This window comes from Eleutherodactylus coqui, chromosome 7 (assembly GCF_035609145.1).
Source record: "Eleutherodactylus coqui strain aEleCoq1 chromosome 7, aEleCoq1.hap1, whole genome shotgun sequence".
Lineage (NCBI taxonomy): Eukaryota > Metazoa > Chordata > Amphibia > Anura > Eleutherodactylidae > Eleutherodactylus > Eleutherodactylus coqui.
This window is the reverse complement of record NC_089843.1, coordinates 84,063,382-84,080,646: the sequence shown is the minus strand read 5'-3', so window position 1 is coordinate 84,080,646 and position 17,265 is coordinate 84,063,382. Positions and strand designations below refer to the sequence as shown.

Sequence of the window (17,265 nt, the reverse complement as noted above, 5' to 3'; positions counted from 1 at the left end):
CTATTGGCGATGTTTTGCTGATGACTGAACATGTACTTGAAGCTAATGTCAAGGTAAGGCAGGAAGACTGTGCCCATACATGGATAATGGATAAGCTTCACTGCTCTGCTCCCCTGTACATATGTGAGAAGGCAATAGTTGATCATTAAGAGTAATTCCGGTGCATATGAGGGGCTGCTGATAAGTCTTTGGCTTTACCCAGAAAGAAACAAGATAGGAAGATGAAACTTTACATTTATTCCACATACTCTCCACTGATGTCAATACACTTCTTACATTGGTATTCCAAGTTCTGTAAGCCTTGCAAAAAGAAGGATTTCGGTTGTGCCTCAAACTAGTCATCAGTAGCAGCCATGGCATCAGAAATGGTGTGAAATTTGGTACCCTTGAGGTGTTTCTTCAGGTTTGGAAACAGATGATAGTCGGAGGGAGCTAGATCTGGTGAATAAGGTGGGTGGTCAACCAGCTGGAAGCCTAGCTCCACCAGTTTTGCGGTGGTCGCTTGTGCAGTGTGAGGGGAGGCGTTGTCTTGCAGGAACAAGATTCCTTTGGACAGCTTGCCGCAACTTTTGGCCTTCAGAGCTGCCTTCAATTGGTCCAAAAGTTCAATGTAATACCTTGCATTGATGGTGGAACCATTTTGAAGGTAGTTCACTAGCAGCACGCCCTCCTTATCCCAGAACACAGACGCCATCACCTTAGTGGCTGATTTTTGCACCCTGAACTTCTTTGGGCGAGGAGAACCACTGTGCCTCCACTCTTTTGACTGCTCCTTAGTTTCAGGGTCATACAAATAAATCCAGGTCTCATCCATAGTGACCAGTCGATCCAGGAAGTTCTCATCAGTCCAGAAACGCTGACAAATGGACCGGGAAGTTTTCACTCGGATGCTTTTCTGATCTGTTGTCAAACATTTGGGGACCCACTTTGCAGATAGCTTCTTCATGTTCAAATGTTCATGGATAATGACACAAACACGTTCACGAGAAATCCCCATGATGTCTGCTATTCCTTTAGCTGAAATTGGCCGATTCTCCAGTATGAGGTTGTGCACAGCATCGACGATCTCCAGAACAACAAGCTCTCTCAGTCGTCCAGGATGTTCCTCATCATTGGTGCTTAAGTGGCCCGTTTTAAATTTGGCAACCCAGTTCTTAACTGTAGAATATGAAGGGCATTGATCCTCCAATGTCTGCAACATATCACCATGAATATCCTTCACGGACTTTCCTTGCAGAAACAAGAATTTTATCACTCCTTTGCTCTCATTTGCTGTGAATATCACCTTAGACTCCGCCATATTGTTTTCCCGTATGCCTAGATCACTGTAGCCATAAGCTACAAACACAAAATTTTGAAAACATATATTAGACACGCAAGGCTTTCATGTGATGTAACATTCGTTACCATAGAAACAAAAAAAGAACACAAAACCAAAGACTTTTCAGCAGCCCCTTGTATTACACCATGAGGTCTCCCTCGGAAAGTCCAAATACACTATCCTACCAAAAGTGAGTGGACAGCTAAGCAAGGATCAAAAATAGTATTAATTTACATATGGTAATAATACTTAGTGGGGCTTCTTTGACCCTAATGACATTGGATACTGTTCATGGCATACGTTCTAAGGTCTGCTGGTATTTCCCTCCATTCACCCTGAAAACATTTGGCAAGATGGACACAGTTCATATTTCCTGACCCAGCGTTTCAGTTCATCCCAAGGATGTTCAGAAGGGTTCAGGTCAGGACTATGTGCAGACCGGTCCAATTGTGCAACATCCATATCCTCAAACCAATGTTAAACAGTGTTGGATGTGTGACAAGGCACGTTATCTTGTTGGAAGTATTGCTGACCATTCCCAGAGCATTGCTTTATTGTCAGCAGCACATTATTGTCTAGAATGTAATGGTACACCTCCGGGTTCATGGTTCTTGTCACTACAACCAAGAGTCCGAGATCATGCCACGTAAAGCATCCCCAGACAATAATAGAAACTCCACTGTATGTCAGAGAACTGGGGTCTGGGTGACTGGGAGTCCCTGAATTGCCCGCAACCCCTGTCCCTACCTACTTGCCCCCCTAGGCTAAGCCCTAGCGCGACACCTGGACAACAGTCCCTAGACAGGCTAGGGACACGGGGGCAAGAGCCAGACACACAGACAAATACAAGTAACAAACAAGCAAAAAGGCAGGTCAGGCAATATGGGTTGGCAACAGGAGAAGGCAAAGTACAAGGGGGTCAGGCGAAGGCAAATTCAAGTCCAGAGCAGGTAAGTCAAAGCAGGAGATCAATACAAAGGAACGCGGGTGTAGCTGGAGACCAAACATACACTGGCAACCTAGGAGGAAAACTGAACAGTTTAAAAGAAATGCTGCCAGAACTCCCGCCCCAGCAGCTGATTGGGGCGGGGAGCCTGACAGCAGCAGGACCCAATTGCAGGATGCTGGCAGAACAGCCCCCCCCCCCACGTCTGCTAAGGAGAGGTAGAGATTCAGACATAAAGCAGCGTGTCCAGAGCAGAGACCCAGACATCCAGCAGTAAGTGCAGAGCAGAAACCCAGACAGCAAGCAGCGAGTGCAGAGCAGAGACCCAGACATCCAGCAGTAAGTGCAGAGCAGAAACCCAGACAGCAAGCAGCGAGTGCAGAGCAGAGACCCAGACATCCAGCAGTAAGTGCAGAGCAGAAACCCAGACAGCAAGCAGCAAGTGCAGAGCAGAGACCCAGACATCCAGCAGCGAGTGCAGAGCAGAGACCCAGACATCCAGCAGTGAGTGCAGAGCAGAGACCCAGACAGCAAGCAGCGAGTGCTGAGTAGAGACCCAGACCTCAAGCAGCAAGTGCAGAACAAGCGCGCCCAGGTGTCATGGCAACGGGGACGCGGCGCAGGCGGTAACCCACCGCGTCTCCAGGAACCCAGCTAACTAGGTGCACACTCCCTGCGCACGGTAGTGTGCACCCGGAGCCGGCGCACTGGATCACGGCAGCCCGGGGAGGTCACCAAGAGCAGGGCTCCTCTGCACCACACCCCTGCAGCCTGGGCAATAAGGCCGGTAGTACTGGCACGGAGGCCCCTGGAGCCGCTGGACCTGACACTGTTCTTAACTGTTAGGCAATAGGCATTCCCCAGGCATCCACTCAGGTATGTCCATCACCAGACTCAGAATTCACCAGAAGTTTGCAGGATAAATGGAGGGGGGAAAAATGGCTGAATTATATCAGATGTTACTATGGAGATTAACATATGTAAATATTACTTTTGATTTGTGCTCAGGTGTCTAATTAATTTTTGGTAGGATAGTGTATCTATCTCTAAATTCTTGGCGGAAATAACTGTTTTCTATTATACAGCTGTTAATTATAGAGTACAGCATTTTGAGACGTAAATGAAAAATTATTTCCATGTGAAGAAAAAGGAAATTTCGCCTTGTACAAATAGTAACAGGCAGAAGCTTATTCCAGCAGTTTCTTTCCCTGGTGGTATTACGGAGAGTAATGTTCCAAGGCAATGAAGATAATAATTATTCACCCCTGGGGGGACACTAGAAATACACATTATTACATTTCTCCAAATCCTGTGGTGAGTGCTAGTGACTATAAACAAGCTTAATTTTTAATTCGTTTTCATAATTTCTCAATTTATGATGATTTCTGGTTGTGAAATCCCTTTTTGGCTGCTCAGTAATATCAATAGTTAATATTTTGCCACTGCTAACATAAATTTGCAAAAAGTTGGGCTGCATCTGACCAAGAGCTGTGGGCACCCTGTAGCCTTGTGCTAGTGCTCAAAAAATTAAAAGGTTGTTATTATGCCTATTCTTTGTTATAAAAAGTTCTGTAACTTTCTACTATGCATATATTTTTACTTTCTTACCATTTTCAAGATCTATGATTGCTGTCAATTAATGGAAATATATCATGATTACTGCATGACCAAAGGAGACAAGTGCAGGGCACTAGAGATGAGCGAGCGTACTCGCTAAGGCAAACTACTCGAGCGAGTAGTGCCTTATGCGAGTACCTGCCCGCTCGTCTGTAAAGATTCGGGTGGCAGCGGGAGAGAGCGGTGAGTTGCGGGAGTGAGCAGGGAGGAGCTGGGGGGAGAGAGTGAGAGAGAGAGATCCCCCCCCCCCCCCGTTCCTCCCCACTCTCCCCCGACTGCTTCCCGCCCCCCACCGGCACCCGAATCCTTAGAGACGAGCGGGCAGGTACTCGCATAAGGCACTACTCGCTCGAGTAGTTTGCCTTAGCGAGTATGCTCGCTCATCTCTACAGGGCACCATAGGTGTTTAAGAGCTGTCTCCATTTTTATCGGTGGACAGCATAGTTTAAGTATCTGAATGTAATCAGGTAATCGGGTATGTTTCAGTTTTATGACAGCAAACAGAGATCTTGAAAATGGTGAGAGATTGAAACACAAAGTATAAAAAAATGAGTGGTGTTTCATTCTGCAATGTTATAAGCTTCATTTACATAAGACCAGTAAACCCCTTTATGTAAAATCATTCTTTAGCAGTACAGCTAGAAGCGTCATTCATCTATAGCATTGACAGTAGAGTTCACTCACCATGTTCATCCAGCAGGATATTATCTGGTTTGATATCCCTGTAAGAAAATAAAGCAATAGCTATGAAGTAGTATATTTATATTAAAGCGCAGCAGTAATAAACAATTATATGTTGTTTTCAACAGTATGTAAACCTGGCCTCCATGAGGCAACCCCTGTCCATATGCTCTACTATGCCCTTGCTCGGGATCTCCTTCATAAGTCATATCGAATGGGTACCATGCAATACTACATCTCTCCTATAGAGGCCACTGTAGGAAAAATGTCTGGCTCCCGCCGGTAATGTCAAGTGTTTTTGCCTCTAATCTGAAAGGGTTGCACTTATTTACATATTATTACAATTTCCTATAAAAGACAACAATAAAGTTTGAATTAATTCCCCTGACATATAGGTTCATATGTGTATAACCTTTAATGACTGAACCTATGCCAAGCGATACACTGGGACTACTGCAACATGGGGAGTGAAGTGTTAATCCGTAAAATACAAGTTTAGCATTATATTACTTAACGTTGTATTACTGTTCTATAGTATTGATCCTTGAACGCATTATTGATATTGTTTAGCTGGCATTATTTCTTATTATGTATAAAGCATAACTGGTCCTAAGATTTTGCTAGCTGTAGTTAGCATTGAGCAACGTTACCTTAAAACATTGATTTGCAATGTTTTTATTACTCCTTTGCATTAACTTGTTCGAAAATAAATATTGCAGATTTTTGTAACTCCGTCTGCTGTATCCTATCCTGATCCTGTGTTGCGATATAGCTCCGCGTGACACTCCCATTGCTTTCAATGTGAACAAAGCCTTCTATCACACTTCTGGCTCTGACTACCCATGTAGATGTCTGGCCCTGCTGCATTGATACTTAGTTAATACTTAGCGAAGCCTTCTTTGGCCCTATTGACATTGGATACTCCCATGGTAATATCTGATACACTTCAGCTGTTTTTTCCCTCCATTCACCCTGAATTAATCTGGTGCATTCCTAGTCTGGTGATAATCAGTGGATCAATGGGCATCCCAAGTGGTGGAACTCTGCCAATCACCTATTGATTACCTATACTGAGGCTAGATCATCAATAGTAAATGCCTGGAATACAGCAGCAAAAAAATCTACTTTGTTTCCAGACTCGTTTTTATTAGTAATAATGAGTCCATTTCCAATCCTTATAAAACACTATTCAAGCCTGGAGAAAATTAGTAGATTGGAAATATGGAACCACGTTGTGTTTGTTTGGCATTAATATCACTTAACTTGTAAAATAATGTTTGGTTAATATGCATGCGGAGCTCATTCTTCAGCTTCCTACCGCTAGAAAACAGCAATGTATAATATATCTCAATTGTAACAATGAGCGATTTTGCAGACACAGGCAACTGATGTGGGAGTGAAGTTCTATCAAGCTGAGAGTTTGGATGAAGCGATTAAATTATCACAGACTCTCCAGCCTGGAATAACCCCAGCGGTGCATGTATTTAAAGCAGCAGACACCACGATTGTAGGGAGAACATGGGAAGATATGACTGCCCATTGTTCATTTCAAGGGGAGAGCAGTAAATATAAGACTTAGGGCCCATTTAGATGGGACGAACTGTCGGGCAAACGATGCCCGACAGCACATCCCAGTAAAGTTCGCTCCTGTGCTTGTATAGCTAATGTTAGACTAATTGTAGTGGCCCAGTACATGCCTTCCTGGCCCCTTCCATAAATGTCATACATGTATGTCTTATGTAGATGCTCTGTGCAAAACTGTCTTGTCATTGTGTTGTGTGTATTGCACAGCTGCAGCATGTGATTGGTTAATGTCTGCAAAGTGTGAGCTGACTGTCTGTAAATGTAACAAACCTATCCTGTCAGGTGGTATGAGTGAGGCTATAAATGTGAGTGGTTGAAAGCAGGAAAGGCGTTCCATGTCTTCAGTAGTGGTAGTCGGGGGGCTACATGGGGGCACCTTCAGTTCTCGTGTAGTGAAGCATTGAAGAGGAGGAGAGGTTTCCCGGCTTGGATGTGCTTGTGAGGAGGTAGGAGAAAGCGCCACCTGAGCAGAGTGAGAGCAACCGTGAGTGACTGCGTATCAAGGCCCAGTGCAGAGGTACTGTCTGAGTTAATATTTTCCTAGGTGGCCATCTGAAGTTTGGATCACCGCATAGAGGTACACCAATTTTGTCTTTCATGCACAGGTAATTTGAAGTCTGGATCACCGTGTGGAGGTAGTACTCGTAAAGTCTATTCATTTTTCTGCACTGTCATTGCTTCAAATTGTGCCTTGTATACTGCTGAAGTTATGTTGAGTAAAGTTGTTCCAGGCCCTGACCTTTCTCTGGGACCTGAGGTACTCTAGAACTGTCTGTGGCTCATTTATTTTCCACGCCGATGTTCATGCCAAGGGGTACCAGAACAGTGACGTCACCCATGACAATCCCTTCACCCGTCCTAACGTTTATTGGGCATCCCCATGCCGGGAGTCTCTGGAAGAGGCCCAGCGCTGCCCTGGCCTTGGCTACGTGTGTCCCTCCCAACTCTTCAGTGTATGCCATGTGTCTGGGGTCACCCTACGGGATGCTGCAAGACCCTATTTCTTTTTGGCATCAATGGGAACAGGATTGAATCTGTTGTGCCACATAGTCATGCATGTGGTAATGCAAAGGTGCTACCCAGAAAGAAGTAATGTGTCAACAACTTTACAAAAGTTTGAACTGCACATTCTGCGAGGCGCCAAAAGGACCACACCCAGGCCAAGAGCAAAGTTGAGAGGAGGACCCCCCCATCAAAGTGACTTTCGACAACCCCCAAGAGAAGGATTTATCTGCGACTGCAGACTCCTTGTGCCAGACTTTCACAAACCTTCACCTGAGCAAAAATGGATCAAGTGCACAGGCATCTAAGGTTATGTCCTACCCTTGAGGCTGCATCTGGACCGTCTCTCAGTAGGCAGCCATTCTATTAGGAGGAAGATCTCCAACTAATCTGGCTTTCCATCTCTCTCGCTACTACAGATCAGCGATTGGATGTGCCCACCGGGGATGCCGCAGAGCCCCTGCACTCTCTCTACACTTTCAGAAAGGTCAGTGGTGGAGGTGCCAGCAAGTACCTGCTTCCCATCCGTCATCTCAGTGACAGATTCTGACAGCAGGGAGAGTGAGGAGATCCCGGTTGGCTGACTGTTGCCTGCTAAAGATTTTTATTTCCCATAACCTGGACTCTATGCTAATAGACTCTTTACGTAAGACACATTGTTTCAGATTCCCAGTTAAGCCCCGTAAAAAAAGAACTTTAAAGTTTTATGCCGCCTTTTCATAGTTTGCTGCTATTATCATATTTCATATTGAAAAGTTCATTGTTCTTCTTATTGTCGTTATGTAACGATAATCTTTAAGTAATGTGCAGGTGGAAGTTACGTAATCATGCTTATTTCTTTCTTCAGTAAAGTAAATGTTTATGCTTAGTCTTAAAGGTAATATATTCATATCCAAAGTAAAATATATATATATGCTAATTTAAAAATGTTTAGATTAGAAATGCCACCGTGTGCATGAAGCTGCGTGTATGGTATGGATGATTTATGTGTATGACTGGAGGTTTCCTGTGTCCCCTATGTTGCATTTTAGTGTTAGCTGCCTGTCTGTTCTGTCCCAGCAGACGGGGCCTTACCTTCCGTTTCGACTGCTGGGATCAGCATGCTTGAAAAAGGCTGATCCCAGCAGTTGAAACATTGCAGGATATACAGTGGCTCTGTGACTTACAATAAAGAGTCTTCATGTAAAGAAGCGGATGTGAGTATTTTGTCAAAGATTATCTGCACCTTTAAGTTGCTGCTTCAGCCACTATATTTCGGGAATTGTATATTGCTAAACTTACGCTGAGTAAAGTTGTTCCAGGCCCTGACCATTCCCAGAGACCTGAAGTACTCTAGAACTGTTTGAGGCTCATTTATTTTCCCCACTGATGTTCATGCTGGGGGGTACCGGAATGGTGGCTTCACCCGTGACAATCCCTTCACCTGTCTTAACATTTATTGGGCATCCCCATGCTGGGGGTGTCCAGAAGAGGCCCAGCGCTGCCCTGGTGTTGGCCACGTACGTCCCTCCGGGAGGGAGCATGGTAAGTGCTGCCGTGACAAGCCAGCATCTTTCCCTCCCAGCTCCTCAGCATATGCCATGTGTCCGGTGTCACCCTACGGGACGCTGCACTACTAATGCACCATATTTGTTTTCTGATTGGTCTGAGCTACTCATGTGATCAGCACTCTTCAATCAGAGATCAGTGCACATTGTGCATTAAAAATTTGCTGCAGCCAGTGACTGACTGTAAGGCTGCCTGTCCACGGGCGATAGTTCATTGCGTTACCTGCAGCCGGGAAAGGCAGTGAACACTTTCCATAGACTATTCTCCGCTCGCGGGATTCAAATTACGTCATGCCGCGGTTTGCCGTGATTCTCCACAGTGAGCCTATCTGTCAGATAGGCTCACTGCGGAGACCTGACAGCTCTCCCCCCTGCTCCCCCACACCGGAATATCACAGCCTTGGACAGGGGGCCTAAATAGGGCTTGAAACCAGCAGATTGGAGGGGCGGCAGAGAAGAGCAACTGCAAACAATATATCCCCTTCTAATCCAGGGAAGCAATTTTGTCCTGAAACCAGAGGGTCACTTTAATGCTATGTTTTCCAATTGCCGTTATTTATCCCCATTGTAGATATCCTTTCCCCAAATGATTATTATTAAACAAAATGAAAGCAGAGCGCTGTTATATTTTCATACAGATGAGCCAGGTCTTAATTTGCAGCACTTGATATTTTTTCATGCAGCATGTATTAAAACAGAGAGGAGATATTAATTGAGACAAGAGGCTCTCTACTGCAATACAGTATAGAAAATGGAAAAAGTGAAGTGCGCAGAACCAATGTTATTCTTAAATGGCAAATTATACTCCAAAATTCTTTCTAGCAACTGGAAACTTATTATTGCTCTTGCTCTAATGGGCATCGCATTATTCACATTGCCTTTGAACTTTTAATTCCATTGGAAAAACACAGGCAGCTGTAAAGCTGATTTGTTTGATATTTTTTTGTGAGCTTTAAGGGGTTGTCTACTATAGACAACCCTACTCCCATTGAAATGTCCTATAATAGCCTCCTGAGTTAAAGCAGTTGTCCAGGGAGGGGAAATTCCCAATCTACTGGTGAGGGAACCTCCACTTCTGACCTTGTTCTGACAAAGGGTCATGTGGTATAGCTCTTACATTGCCTGTAACATCAATGCAGGGGGTTGGATGTTGGGCACATTTCAGTAACTAGGCCAGCCCCCTTTTTGTCATGGCCAATGCATAGAAAAAGAACGGGGTGGGCTTAGTTTTTGAAATGAGCCCCATAGCCAATCTTCTATGGTGACGTCATGGCCAACAAAAGAGCCATATTAAAAAACTCAGTTTCAGAGTTGGAGTTTCTGACACCGCTGGAAAGTGTAAGTATTTCCCCTCCCTGAAAACTCTTTTAATAGAATTGGTTTCTCATTTTTGCCATTTAGAGGGAATGTATTGTCACAATCGGTGACCAGTCCATGAGCCTCGTGTGGTGCAGAGTGTTAAGGCAGCAGAAATGCAATCCTAAGCTCTCACTCATGACCAAAAGGTTGCGAGTTCAGGTAGCTTGCTTAAGGTTGACTCAGCCTTCCATCCTTCCGAGGTCAGTAAAATGAGTACCCAGCTTGGTGGGGGACAATAAATAAATTACTCGAGTGCTGCAGAATAAGTTGGAGCTATATAAATACCAAGTCCACTGGCTATTAGATGTGGCCGATACCCCATTATTGGCTATACCAGGACTCCTGTCACTACTGCTGATAAGGTTCGCAAGTCTGCCTGACCCAACTTTTCTATTCCCAACCAATCTAGTCAGCACCTTGTTTATATAAGGCACCCTCCCCCACTGTTGGGTGACTGAGCAATTAATTTTATATGGTTCTGCAAAAGTGATTCCTAGTTTGACTTGTGCCTGATTCACCTAGCTTTGCCATATTCTTGTGTTCTGACTTTGGTGTGTACTTAGACCACCATATAACTGTTTGCTGCCTGCCCTGAACTTCTGCCAGTCTCAGTGTTATTCAAATACTCCACCTGTCCTCATCTCAGCCTTGTATATAAACTACATATCTGCTTACGCTTCCAATACCATGCCGCGGTGTCTGACCTGTCCATGGCAGTACCCACAGACCCAAGTCTACTCTAGGAGCAGCAGCCTGGGGGTCCCTGCAGCTAAGACCAGAAGTTAAAGGATGAAACCATAGGTGATGTCTGACATCTTAGTCCCTTCTTCATCAGATGGGTGATGTCTGACGCTCTGCCTCTTATGGGTGTGTACTTAAACTATGCCCTGTTTCTGTGTATGTATGCATGTATGAGATTCTGAGTAGATCCCCTTGTGTCTGTAGGTTTGCAGACACTTGGTGTGAACAGTGTCAGACATTTTGTGTCAGACATCATCCACAGTGTAAAGGACATTCAATGTCTTGAACCACACCTGACATGGGTAAAGGAGCAGTGTCCCACAGAACATGAGAACATGGGAATCAGGTGTCCCGACCATCTTCAGGGAGAGTATGGGAGAACAACTAAAACTACAAGATAATATGCATGACTCCAAACACCAAAGATCTGAGCAAAAAGGATGGGGAATGGATAACGAATAGCAACCTCTAGTAAGAGGGGCTGGTATTCATGTGCACAGACCTGTGGTGATTGGCTGGCTGGAGAATTGCACACCATCAGCCAGCCAAATTAACCACACCTATAGCAGTATGCTCTTGGAAACCCAACAGGTCCCAGGAGCACAACATGACATCCTTCCTTTTTATTTCCCATTCCTTTCGACTTTGCATACATTGGGAGATATTTTAAACATTGATTATTTTCCATTTCTCTTGGGGTAAATAGTTGCCACTCTTGCAGATACAGTATAATTCAGTGTTTATTTGTAGGTGTGCATTATGTCCTTGTCTGATGTTTCTGCCTATTTGCATCTAGGGCGAAACAGAGAATGTTTATTGGACAGGGTTCTCTTTCCTAAATTTAGTTGTTTTGTTATTGTAGGGTCTCACAAGACAATGAGGACTCTTGACATTGGCTTGTGAGCTTATGTATTTTGGCCAAAATATGAACCAATACCTTGTACTTATTGATATTTCCATCTGCCTTGTTGTGTTAGTACATTGGTAAGTATTTGGTTGCCTGGTGTGGTGTAGGGTCTGATGTCCCTGTTTGCCCTTTCTTGCTTGCATGTTCAGCTTATATTTGGTGTGAACGGTGTCCGATCATGTTTATATCCTTCCTTTCAGTCTTACAAAAATATTACAATCATGCAGACAAGGTGAATAAGACCTGCACAAACGTAGCAAATAACTTCTCTTTCATGTTGGATCGACTTCTGGCTTTCGATCAAAAAACGACATCAAAAAGTGCCACAAAAGTGGAAGCATTTTTCCGAAAAACGCTATTTGTAAAACCATCGTCATAGAGATTTGCAAAAGATCCTCAGCATTTTGCTAATGAGCAATTTTCCTATTATGGATCTGTAACTACTCCATATACAGTGAAGACTGCGATAGTTTACTACATATCCTTATTTCATCCTCCATTGTCCTTTATGAAGGAATGAGGGCTTTGTGATTGGAAGTTAATCTATTGATGACACGACAACAAGGGTCATAGAGTCACTCATCTTCGCTTTCTAGTTTTGGTTATGAAAATTTAAAAGCATGGATAAGTAAAGCTTTGATAACAACAATAGGCAGAAAGTTTACTTCTAACTTGTGAATTTTAATTTGAAGTGTCCTGAAGAGGTCTGAAATTGTTACTGGAGCCTTGAGATGATGATCTGCTCAGAGACACTATGGAGAGCTCCCTTAGATTGATGAAACGGCATTGAACATGATTAAAGGTCTCTAAATTTCCTTCTTTACATAGATCCTTTTACTAGTCACATGTCAGATGATGGAGATATAAGACATTACTGCATATAGACGGATCATACGTACACATACATTGTTCATGTGGCTCTGATATGGTGCTGTTTTGTGACTATACATGATTCAAGCGCAATTCACACTTATAATTTTAAGACACATTTCTTTTTGGATCTACAACTCATCTAAATGCAATGACAAGCAAATGACAAATTGACATTAGTTACTATCAGTTTCACTCATCACTAGAGATGAGCGAGTATACTCGCTAAGGTACATTACTCAAGCGAGTAGTGCCTTAGCCGAGTATCTCCACGCTCGTCTCTAATGATTCGCTCCCCGCCCCCCGCCAGCCCCTGAATCTTTAGAGACGAGTGGGGAGATACTCGGCTAAGGCACTACTCGCTCGAGTAATGTGCCTTAGTGAGTATACTCGCTCATCTCTACTCATCACTCATTAACTTCAATTATACAGATCTTGAACGAACTGATGAAGACTAAGGTACATATTTTCATGACCGAGAATAACGTGCGAGGTCTGTGAGACTAGTGCCTTATAATAACTCATTATTTTTAATGGGTTAATAAGAGATATTTTACTCACACCAATAATGCGAGATTGAAAAAATTGCATCATGCCCTATTTTTCTCGCGAGTGTGGTGTGAGAATAGGACTTACAATGTGCGGTCTCCCGAAGAAAAGGGTGTCAATGTACTATGCGAAGCAGGTTGTTCCCGAGAATCTCGGGAGTATCTTGCTATCAGCCATTTAAATACAGCCTAAGGGCGCCCACCCACTGGCGTTTGCAATTTTCGTGCGTGAAAAACGCAGCGTTTTCCCCGCGTTTTCCCCGCGTTTTTCGTGGCGTTTTTTGCCGCGTTTTCGCGGCTTTTCCATTAATTTCCATTGACTTTCATGGGTTCATTAGGAGAAAAATAAGGACACATATGCAACTGACAGTTCCTATGTAAGAAAACGCAACGCAACGCAAAAAAAAACGCCAGTGGACAGGAGTACATTCAATTCTAATTGCTCTTGAGAAAAAACGCAAAACGCAAAGAAAAAAAAATCGCCAGTGGGTGGGCGCCCTTATACACTCATTTTGAGTCCCATAGAAAGGAAAGAGATTTATCACCGACTCTGTCATAAAGGATATGTCATGAATAGAAGTGAGCAAACCAAACCTGTCAAATGTGAATTTGGGTCGAACTTTGCCAAAAGTTTGGTTTAGACAGTACCTTAGGCGATTTGTTTCTGCTGAACAGAATGTTCATAAAAGTTGGGGAATCTTCCATGGATGTAGCTTAGTGGTTAGCACTGTTGCCTTGTAGTGGTTGGAACCTAGATTCAAATCTGACCAAGGACAACATCTGCATGAAATTGGAAAACTCCATGCAGATGTTGTCTTTGGTCAGATTTGAACCTGGAATCCCAGCCCTGCAAGGCAACAGTGTTAACCACTGAGCCACATGTATTGAACTTCATCATCCTTCTCCTTGAAAAATTTGTTGAACCAACCGACCTTTTGAAACATTTGCTCATCTCTAGTCAACAATGTATAGCTGGTAGTGACCACTATCTATCAGCAGAACATAGGATTGTGATCTCTGGAGTACTGAGGCCTCTTCACTGTAGTACCCAGCAAGTGACCTATATATTAGTGTGGCTGTACCTGATATTGCAGCTGAAGCATGCTCAGCCCCACTTACCTGAATGGATTGAGCTGTGATACCAGGCACATCCACACTCGAATGGAGGCTGCTATGCAAGGCATTGACAGGATCAGCAATACTTGTCCTTCACCCTACTGAACAATGGGACTCCCATGTTTCATACATTGATGGTCTTTCCTAATGGAATATCTTGAAAATGCCCTTTAGGACGGCAAAGGTTTGGGTATGTGAATATGTTGGTTTAGTATTTTATCCTGTTTGGAGTTAGAAAGATTCTAATAGCAACTTCGGTTCTTGTCCTGTTCTCCCCTTTCCCCATTTACAGTACAATAGGGGAACATTGGGTAATCACTGGAAAACTGTTTCTATGGGAGATGTAATCACCCCTATGGAAACATAACATATGATGTATTTGTCCCATTCTACGTCTGTGTTAGGGCGCGCAGGGTATTTTTATCTTTGTTTGTAGGACTAATTTTTCAGAATCTCACTGATGCAATCTGCAGAGTACACTCAATCCATAATACTGCCTATCCTATGACTGTTGGGACGATGGCTATACATCTCTTTCAAGCTAAATGAGAGGCTCTATTCAGGTAGTGTCAGAGTTATTTATTTCACTGCTCAGCCTTTTGCAGTAATAGCATTACTTTCTCCTACGGTGAATGCGAAACCTGGAACAAAATTTTTATCTTAAGTTCAGTTACATGGAACTTAAGAATTTTATATGGGGAGCTGTATCACTGGCAGAGCTGAGAAGTAATTGACCTAAATTCAGAAGATGACAGTATCTATGAATGTCTTATATTACCCATTGATGATATAGTACTAGGAGGTTTCTATGGACTTTTTAGACTCATATACTGTAAGTGGAAGAAATGATTGAGTTGAAAGAAGTTATCGGCTTTGGGCATTTACGTTTTGTAAGAAGTATCCCCCTAAAATTAAGCTGATCATAAATGTCCAGCGAACAACTTTTGCATGTTTAATTAAGTTGTCAATAAGCAAAGGTCCATCAAGACAACCCTATGTTCCCATAGTGTTGATCCAGACTAAGGCAAAAACTCTTATGAGGTGAACATTGATTGTCTTACATTAAGGGGGAAATCCCTTCTCAACTCCAGTTATGGCAGTCAGAATAAACACCTGATCAGTAGTTCATCAACAGAAAGTTAGTATATAAAACTTGTAAATATTATATTTTTCTAGAAAGGCACCTAGGCTGTTTTTGAGCATCACAACAACTTGTGGAATTGAGTTCCAAAGTTTCACTGCTCTTGCCATACCAAAAATATCCAAAGGTGCCTAACATTGTGCACAAAAATATCCAAAGGTGCCTAACATTGTGCACAGACCACATGTGTGGTCTGACATATTATGTGCAAAGACAAAGCTACGGTCTCATCATTAGCATCTAAGTCTCTTTTGATTCTACCCATGATTTCGTTTCATAGATTTAGCAACCAGAGCCAGCCTTTGGCAGCAGCAGCCTGGCACTGGTTGCTAAATCTAATATTCCTAAATCCTCACCCAGTAGTTTACCAAGAGTTCTACTATTTCATACATAATTATCGAATTTGTTTCCTTGGCCCAAGTTTTAATTGGCAGAGAAATTAGGTGTACAATTCCTCTGCAACTCTATCATAAGAGGAAATGATGCATTACATGGTACTTATTAAAGTCAGTGGGCTGTCCATGTAATCCATGGACATATTGGGTCCTCCATAGTGAGTATCGAGAATTGAACATCCGACGACTTGAGCCTGATCTTGGGCACTGTAGTTTGGAGCTTTACAACTGTGCTACCTGTAGCCTTGTTGTTCTGTTTAGTTGTGTGCTTTGAGTATCTTGAAATTAATAATGGACTTCGCCTACTCTGTAACCAATCACAGTTGTTGTTATTGCTTTATTTAAACCCTTAGCCTTTGCCTTCCTGTGTCTGAGTATTCTATGCGCTCAACATTGCTCCTGATTGCCAAACGCTGCTTTTACCTGACCACGCCTGTGTACTGAGCTCTGTTTATACCTGACTATGCCTGTATTGAGTAGAGAATAGCGATCATACTCGGTAAGGCGGTTTACTCGAGAGAGCATCGCCTTTTTCGAGTAACTGCTGGCTCGTCCCTGAAGATGTTCAAAAAATGACGTGATTATAACCAAATGTTGTTCAGACCACAAGGGGTTAAAAGTTGTCGCTATATTGTGGACACAGTTGGTAACTATTTAATATCGTTAGGAACACTTGATGAATAAAGAAAAAGATCTATCAGCTTCTCTATTTCAGAGGTGGTCAGAGTAATTCAGCACTGAGGGGGTTAACCGTGTGCACATTTGACCGGTGTCTGAAATACACATGAGATCTCAATCAAGCTTTAAGTAGTATGTAATACTAGCCCCAAAGATCCCCACTTGTATTATGAGTGTTACTAAAATACAGCACACCAGGGGTTAATGCTCCCCACGTGCTTTAAACAGTGGTGTGCTGGTGGGATTTATTCACCACACCACTAGTGCCTTATGGACCTCCATTAGATGAAAGTGCTCCAAATGGTGTCAAAGTCCTAACTACCCATAACAGCGCTAACCGCTGTGATAGACAAGCAGCTGACTCGGCATCGATGCAGCCGCCTGGTGGATGGTACCGGCTAACACTGATTCTGACTTACTGATAGTAAAGCTAACTCACTAAATATTGTAACCCTGTCAACATGTTTCTGCAGATTAACACTCATTTAACTGCTTCATCAGGACAGAAAAGTGGAAGAATGGGAGCAGCCGTGATAGCTGGCAGCATCCCAGTAGTGAGTGCGAGCAAACAAAACCAGTAGAATTCTGTTTTGGGTTGAACTTGGTTAAAAGTGCAGTTTGGTATGACTACGGTCTGACTACGACTGTCTCTACTATTGCTACAGTAACAAACATTCTTGCATTGTTTTTCACTCCAGCTACTTGATACAGGACCCAAATGAAAAATGTCTGTCATTAACTAAGATTACCGTACTACTGTACTAATAATGGGTTTTCCAAACCAAACAATAATTTCAACCAGGGTACAATAC

At 43.2% G+C, this 17,265-nt stretch overlaps 1 protein-coding gene across 1 annotated transcript in view; it reads right to left on the bottom strand.

Annotated features, from left to right (window-relative positions):
- The window catches only part of STK32B (serine/threonine kinase 32B), a 149,777-nt gene that overhangs the window by 92,546 nt on the left and 39,966 nt on the right, over positions 1 to 17,265 (bottom strand). Inside the window, exon 3 of the mRNA XM_066574645.1 lies at positions 4,569 to 4,606. Within this exon, the coding sequence (XP_066430742.1) occupies positions 4,569 to 4,606 (38 nt within the window). The remainder of the gene's footprint in view (positions 1 to 4,568; positions 4,607 to 17,265) is intronic.